This window comes from Sitodiplosis mosellana, unplaced genomic scaffold, assembly GCF_009176505.1.
Source record: "Sitodiplosis mosellana isolate CC-2019 unplaced genomic scaffold, AAFC_SMos_1.0 Smas_scaffold_6090, whole genome shotgun sequence".
Classification (NCBI taxonomy): Eukaryota; Metazoa; Arthropoda; class Insecta; order Diptera; family Cecidomyiidae; genus Sitodiplosis; species Sitodiplosis mosellana.
The window spans coordinates 476-9,266 of record NW_022601331.1 but is presented as its reverse complement, the minus strand read 5'-3'; the positions used below and the strand labels follow the sequence as shown (position 1 = coordinate 9,266).

Sequence of the window (8,791 nt, the reverse complement as noted above, 5' to 3'; positions counted from 1 at the left end):
CTACTACGGTGCGTTTTATTCCAGAGCGATCGTAGCTTCTCATACACGGCATTCATAGCTTCTTTGGCAAGGGGTGGTAGCAGTTCGTCGAAAGAATTTGAAACCAAATTCAACATATGCGAAAAACAGCGACGTTGCGGGGGAAGTGTGATTTGGAGTTGAGGAGAATTCCCACCAAAATAACCTTCACTGCTCGTAGGAGTTTGGTTTTGCGAATCAAAGTCCAAAATATCACTGGCAAATAGTTCACCCGTTTCATTTCATTAGACAGCAGCGAAGGAGAGCAGTAGCAATAAAGACGCAATAATTATAAGCACAACCATTCCGTTTTCATTACTTTCACCATTACAACTCTGCGAACAGGATTGAGCAAAATTATTCAGCCGAATTATTCAGTTTATTCAGTTTATTGGCATCAATTTATTTTTTTGCGTTGATAATTGGAAGTGATTTCGTTGAGAATTGAATTGATTGCATCGTCGAAATTGGCTTAGGAACGAACATTGGACACACATTGTTCACGTTGTTATGGCATGAAAATTCGTCTTTTCATTTTTGTTGAGTATTTAATAAAATTGTCATAGCATGTAAGTGAACAAGAGAGCGACACGAGCCAAGAGAAAATGAGCACAAATAAAATGTAAAAGGGAGGGACATGAGCCAGGACATATATGCAATGAATGTAAACAAACAAAATGTATTGAGAGCGACACGAAGCATCGTACTAGATTAGACAATTAAAACTGCGATAAAAATGAGCTATGAGCGCCGTGAAGCGGCAGGTAAAATTATTAATGAGCTATCGACGTCAAATCACCGGTGTCGAACTGTCACCTGCTCTCGTTCTTCTCACGCTAACCACCACAGCAGTCGGACGTGTGAAGCACATTTTTCAAAACGGGACCAGGTGATACCGTAAGTGATCAAATTGGCACAAAATCGTTAACGGCTTCTACAATTGTAGAAAAGAGTTAAACTAATCTGACACAATTGTCAGTGGTTTTTGTATTACCCAATCAGCTTGAGCGATTATTGCCGATCGATAGACGTAAATCATCGAGCCGCCGAAGGAATTTTACCGAGTTAAATCGAAAAGCAAACCGAAGGCACGGATTACGGCCCAAGACAACAACAACGACAAAGGCTGGCGCCTAGCCAGGCAGCCACAGCAACGACGAGTAATCGAAGCATCAACCGGCAGCAAAAATAGCTAGAATATACGCTCAAAGTCGCTCTCGTCCGCTAACTGATTCGAAAATAAAATTCAGAGTAAAATTAGGTTCATGTTCTTTGGTATAAATCATTTGTGTATGTCGTGTCGCGAGAGGTTGGTATGGTCATTTTTCCAGATACTACTTTTGAACCCAAACAACGTGCATTCATCATTGTATTCAGCCGTTCTGTTAATTTCATCGGATTCGCAGAGTCTTTTTAAGCGTCAACCAGAATATTCCGATTTCTTCCGATGAAAATCAAATTGTGATTGAAAGTTCAGCCGCCGGTAGTGTCACCGATGCAGTGTCTTCAGCTACGATTTCTTCAGCCGAAACCCAAGTTGTTTCAATTGCTTCCGAAATGAGAAGTGTTCCGAATTCTTGAGTTGAAAAGCAAATTGCCGTTACGAGTTCAGCCGAGTCATTGACGGTTGCAACGAGTCAACCCATTCCTATTGTTGCCGATGAAAGCAATATCGTGATTGAGAGTTCAGCTAACGCATCGACGATTGTGAGTCAAAGCATTCCGATTATTGCCAACAAAACCGAAAGCGAAAGTGTGATTTCGAATTCATCGACGGTTGCTACAAATTCCGAGAGTGATACCGAAATTAATTCAGTTTTAGTCAACCGTGAAGCCATTGATTCAGCCAAAACGAATATTGCCACCGTCATCGAAACTTCAGCTATTGAAACGCCAATCATGAGTGCTTCCGTGAAAACCGTTACATCTTCGGCAAATGTTCAGCAAAGTTGGTCGCAAATTGTGAATGACGACCAAAATCAGTCGATTGTTCAGGCAACCCAGAAGCAAATCGTTAAGAGTGATTCCGATAATGAGCAACGCATTCACGAGCAAGATTATGTGAAAGATTCCGATATTGAGCAATGCATTCAGAGTGAGAAGGACAAATTGAAGTCGTACGCATCGAAAATTGACCGTTTATGCAAGGAATTGTCGATAATTGAACATCAGCAAGAGATTGCGAAATTGAATTTGAGCCTTTTGGAAGTGACTTTGTCAGAAACGAATTCCGAGTTTGACCCTTCAACAACCAAAACAGCCGCTTCAAGTGGCAAATCGACCAACACCTCCGTTCCGAATCGTAAGCCAAGTGAGAAACCGATTCAGAAATTGTCTAACACATCAAGTGGCTCACAAAATCAGAGCATATCGGATGTTCAGTGCTTTAATTGCTCAGATTACGGTCATTACTCAGCAAATTGCACCAAGAAGCGCCGTGTAAAAGGTTCCTGTTTCAATTGTGGATCATTGCAACATATTCTGAAGGATTGCCCATCGAAAGCGAGCACCAGTGGAGCCCGTTCAGCCAACCAATTCCGACCGTACAGATTGACAAAGAACACCGTTCAGCACGATTCCGATTCAGAGTGGAGCAACTAGCTAACCAATTCAGATTTTCGTAATTTTTTTACTTTTTTTTGGGTGTCCACCACAGTTCCTAGGGAAATAATTTATAACGGTTATGTAATAATTTCTAGCTGTAATAATTTCTAGGAACTATTTCCCATTAATCAGTAATAATTTCTAATTTGTTGAATTAATTTCTAATTTCAAAATTTGGTGAATTAATTATTAGAAATAAATACATTCGTAATAGTTTCTAGAAATTAATTGGAGCAAGGAATAAAACAGCCAAAAAAGCAGAGATTACTATGAGATATTTTTATTCATATGGGATAGAAATATCGCATAAAAATATCAGATATTTTTCATGCGTCGCGTTGTTGTAACGCATCTGCAGTACAAAATTCATATTCCCTCCTGGGAGCCAAGTCGAATTTGATACTGATCCGAGCTGAATTCAGCAAAATTGACTTGGCTCCCAGGAGGGAATATGAATTTTGTACTGCAGATGCGTTACAACAACGCAACGCATGAAAAATATCTGATATTTTTATGCGATATTTCTATCCCATATGAATAAAAATATCTCATAGTAATCTCTGCAAAAAAGAGATTAATGGGGACAGAGCAGCACAATGGAATTTGTGGCCATGTGGCTCTGCCTAAGTTAATTTTTTTTGCTGTTTTATTCCTTGCTCCTCTACTTCTGAATATTCACGAGAATATTCTCTATTTGCCGATGGTGACAATTGCTCTTTTGTACCTCTATTCATTGTAGATCGTGGTACGAGAAAGAGAGGGAGAGTTGACGTCGACAATCTTTTTGTTTCATCTAGTGCATTAATTTTTTTCTCCAAAGCTGGGAGTATTCTAACTTGGTTAATTTTGGGGCAAAAACAATTTTAAAAAAATATTCTTATTCCTATATTTTCTATGTTTTACTTAAGAAAAGCGAATACGCCTAATTAGAGAGCAATCAAATCCATTGTTTAAAAGTGTCAACCATATATCTAATTTGATAAGATATTGATTTATTTTGTCAAATTTTTGTTGATCGACCGATTGTGGTAGATTTTTTATTACTGAAAAACACAAAAATAGTAGAGGATACCTTAACAAATAAAAATGCCATTTGAAGCAATTTGATACGACGCACAAAGGCTTTTTCAAATGATGCCTGCCTATAGGCGGTTGTATGCACTGAAGGGTTAATAGAAATAAAATTCACGTTGTTTGGAAAAAGATTGATAATGATATAGTATGTAAATATTTTCTACGAACTTTTTGGACAACAAAGTTCTAATAATCGATAATACAAACGGTTTGTTGAAGAAGAAAATAAAGCGAAAAAACGAAAATTCAATGAAATCATTCAGAATGAATAAAAGAAAAATAAGACACATTTTCTGGTGTTCGTAAGGTACCGTTCATTTATAACGTAAGCAGAGATTTCTGAAGAAAGATAGACTTCGGTCTTTAAAGTTTTGAAGAAATTTTTGGTGAATTCACAGATACTGCTCAACATCAGTTGAAATTCCAAATATAGCTTAAAAAAGCCGAAAAGAAGTAAGAAGAAAAAAAAATTAAGGCAAAAGAAAACGATTTTGATTATATTTATGGCGTTATGTTCATTGGTACCGTTATATGAAGAGAACACTATAGATAAATAAAATATTGTTATTTGCAAATTTTTCTTGCTCCTCTACTTCTGAATATTCACCATTTCATTGTAGATCGTGGTACGAGAAAGAGACGGAGAGGTGGAGAAGAAGGCGTCGACGACGACGACGTTGAATTGGTCGTAGCAGTGGTACAAAATAGTAGGGCACAGAGAAAAACAAACAAGAATAAAACGGCTACTGTGTCAGGTGACAACTGTTTGTTGTTTATACACATCTTAAAAAATAACGATATTTTGACACACCGAACGACTCAACCCATTTTTCGACTTTTTAAAAAATAAGTGAATCGTCCTCTACTTAGGTGATATTGAATTGACTGAAACAAGTGGTGCTGTGAAAGATCGATGTTTCGGGATATTGTTTGATATGCTTTAATCTATCTATTAAGGTCTATTCTTCATAATCAGTGTCCACTCGACACAAGAATAATCCTTTTCTCACATTTTCTCCTTGGCAAATAGAGAATATTCTCGTGAATATTCAGAAGTAGAGGAGCAAGAAAAATTTGGGCCTTTTTTCCAAAAAATACAGCTCCCACAACTTCTTTACAACTGCGAAAAACAATGAAAAAATGTAGAAAAATATAGAAATAGTAAAAAAATACATATTCTCTATTTTTTCATATTTCATCGATTTTTTCGTGTTTTCAAATCCGAAAACGATTGGAAAATCATCAAAATTCAATGAATCTCGTATATTGAGTGTTTACGCTGAATAGTTGTCTCATTTTTCTGATTTTTTTTCGGATGGGTCAACTTACAAAATTGGTTGACATTTCAATATGCACGGAAAGAATTTTGCCACGTAATGATATGTGTGATCTGACTTCGGATTATGAAAATACACGAAAAACTAGTAAAGAAAGCTTATACTCGCTTTGCTGATATCTTTGAAATTGTCTACTTGATAATGGTCCGAAAAAATTTAGTTTTTATAAAAATGATTTTTTTTTGCAAAAAATTTTTATGAGCCGATCCGAGCCGTTTTAGAAGCGTATTCACTCTTGGGAACTACTTTTATATTGGTTTTTGATGTTTCTAAATCGATTGAGACTAGCCAAATTTACGATTTGTAGGTCAAAATACAAAATCCGCGGGGTGGGTCAACTTACAAAGTGGGTCAATCTACACATACTCCCCCTAATACCATTTATGATCATAAAAAATGTTATTTTCAGATGTGTCATGAATTATTTTGAACATATTTATTTCTAATAATGATAGAAATTATTTCGTTGTTGTTTTACAGAGTCACAATTAATTGGTAATAATTTCTAATGCAATAATAAATACATTAATTTCTAGGAATTATTTCGATGTATTTATTTCTAATAATTATTTAGTTAGAAATCATTTCATTAGAAATTATTTCGACAAGCTTATGAATTATTTCCCTAGGAACTGTGGTGGTCGTCCATTTTTTTTCAGCGATTACACAGAGGCTCGAAACAACATTATCATTAGATTTCGACGTGTAATAATTAAATTCAGTTAATTAATTTGTTTTCCTTTCAGTTCAGATGAATTTTTTAAGATATAATTTTAATTTTCTCAGATTGACTTGAGAATAATTTTCAGAAATGTTTTTTTGTTAGTTAAGAAAATTTCGGATTGCATTCAGATTCATTTTAAATTGATTAGGAAAGTGATTCAAACATTAATTCAGACATTTTATTTTTTTCAGTTAAGCGAATTTATATTAATAGTTATTTCAGAAATTGGTTAAGTAAATTAAGTTAAGTCAGATTCAATTCTAATTCCGAAAATTTTACGCACATAATTCAGAAATGTTACTTTTGGTTAAAAAATGTTATTTTTTTTAGTTAAGAAAATTTCGTATTGCATTCAGATTCATTTTATTGATTCGGGCATACTTCAAGTTAAGCAAATTTTAAATTGACTTTGGTTTCAGAAATTTTGTTAAATGAATTTTAGATTAAGTCAGATCAAATTTTAATTCCGAAAGAAATTTATTTTTACATTGAAATATCCATAGGTGTAACGAATAAATAATAAGTAATAAAAGATTTTATTACTTATTCATTTTATGTGATTATTCATTTATTCGTTATTCGTTCTTACTCGCGAATAAGAACGAATAATTATTCATTTATTCATGCAAGAAACGAATAAGAAATGTAATAAAAATTGAATAATATATGAAACGAATAAGAAGTGAATAAGAAACGAATAAGAAGTGAATAAGAAACGAATAAGGAAACGAATGAAAATTGAAAAAGAAGTTGTAAGAAGTAATAACTATTACAACTTATTCACGAATAAATGAATAATTATTCGTTCTTATTCGCGAATAAGAACGAATAACGAATAAATGAATAAATATGACAAAAGTAATAAGTGAATAAAAAAACGAATAATTATTACAAAAATTAACACCTATGGAAATATCGCACATAATTCAGTCATTTTGAATTGCACATTTGATTGGGACAATCAAATTTAAAAGGTTCCGAAGTGAAGAGGACCAAAGCATTCAAGTGCTATTAAGATTAAGTGTTATTAAGTTGAAAGAAACATTGTGATTAAGATTGCGAATTGATATTGTGGATTAAGAAATAATAATTGAACATTGTAATAGTGATAAGAATTCTTCTGAAAAAAATTAATTGATTGAATCATTGTGATCGGGACGATCAATTGAAAAAGGGGTCGAGCTGTAATAGGCTTAGAATAAGTGTAAAGCCGCCTTAATAGTCCCTTCAATATTCAGTAGTAGCTATGTGTCGTTCACAGAGTGAGAAACCAGAGAAACGTCAAGTGTATTCATTAAGTGTATTGTATGCGAGAGGAGTCGTTAGACAGCAGCGAAGGAGAGCAGTAGCAATAAAGACGCAATAATTATAAGCACAACCATTCCGTTTTCATTACTTTCACCATTACAGCATATACACTGTATCGCCTAGCGATATTATGTTTGGATTTTGTGTTTCACAATTAGTGCCAATACCGTCGTAAAATTTACAAATTTTCTTATTTTCTTCATAAAATTGGCAAAACTGGCCAAATTTGTATGGGAGGTACCCGTAAATCGTTTCGATTGGTTCCAAAATTTCAGGGATTGAGTTTTTTGGTAAAAAAATAAGATCCAGAAAGTTTCATGACGTTTGGAATATCACAAATGGGATTTCTATTGGGATTTTACTTTCATGGTTTCATAAAAAAAACTCATTTACCTATCTAAATCTTGTGCTGACCTGAAATCCCCATAAACAAGCCACAGATATGGCTTTCGGTGCTTCATTTGAAACTGGTTAGAAGTTTTGGATGGGCAGACTGTCGAAAAACGGAATTTCCCAAAACAATTCACCATAATGTGAAAGTGAAATACTGAGGGTTTCCGTAAACTGATATTCTTGCCTATTTGAACCCAAAAATGGTCAAAAGTGCTTGCTTTTTATTACTGATTTCGATTTTTCGGACCATTTCCTACAACTTTTGCCTTACTTGACCCACTGTTTAACGTGGGAAATTCTTAAATCATGCATTTGAAAATTAAATGTTGAGAATATACGAAAAATGATATTTTTGCATATTTGGACTCAAAAAACGTACAAAGTGGTTGGGTTTTTTGCTGATTTAGAATTTTCCGGTCATTTCCAACAATTTTGGACTTTTTTGCAACATGGTTTTGCGTGAAAAATGCTTAAATCCCCAATTTGAAAGTTAAATCTTTAGGATTTAACAAAATTCGGGAAAATCACGATTTCAAAGCCCCATAACGCATATCGAGTGTACTCATAAGATCAATTTTTCTTGTTTTCGACCAAATTTTATGCTTTGACTTAGTAGCTTTCACAGAGCCTGTCCGTGCGCTCTTTGCGCCCCGGTGCGAAATTGCCAGGGCACCCTTATCTTAGGATGAAATGAAATAGACTTAAAATTGTCTCAAAACGAGTAACTTTCTTGTTAGAAAAGTTCTGTACGCTATTGTGTGTATCGTTCATATTATGAACTTCATGGTGTACAATACACTGTTTCGTGTATATATGAAAGGCACGAAAAAAAATCCAACGAAATTAGCCTTATAATACTGAAAATCTGCATTTTAGATTTATTGAAAACATTATACATTATTGCGAGCAAACTACAAGATTTCTTTGTCAATTAAAAAATATAGCGCTTGAATACACATGTTTACTGAGAATTACATGGAAAAGTGTGCTCAAAATAACTGAATATATTTTGTAGTCGGTTGAATAAATACTGAAATCTTATTGTTTAATATTTTTAAATTGGTAAAAAGCGCTTTAAATGCAAGTGGCACTTCAATATATATATAAGCTGATCAAATGCTTTTGGTGCATTCGGCGCTCTCGACGCCTGAATTTTGTCTACGTATTTTTGGAAAATTCAAGCAATTGAGCGCCAGTTTGCTCAAATTTCAGCGCTCGCGCACCTTCGGCGCACCACTTGCGCCCTATCTGGGACAGGCCCTGAGCTTTCATTTTTTGGCCGTTTTCGCAAAGTTGAAAATTAAATTTTTGGAATTAATTGAATCCGAACCAC

At 34.4% G+C, this 8,791-nt stretch overlaps 1 protein-coding gene across 1 annotated transcript; it reads left to right on the top strand.

Annotated features, from left to right (window-relative positions):
• The first annotated feature begins 754 nt into the window (after nucleotides 1-754).
• LOC129573492 (uncharacterized) lies at nucleotides 755-2,619 on the top strand. Its single transcript, XM_055454005.1, has 2 exons — nucleotides 755-782; nucleotides 1,601-2,619. The coding sequence occupies exons 1-2, from the start codon at nucleotides 755-757 to the stop codon at nucleotides 2,617-2,619; spliced, it is 1,047 nt and encodes a 348-aa protein (XP_055309980.1).
• The last annotated feature ends 6,172 nt before the right edge of the window (nucleotides 2,620-8,791 follow it).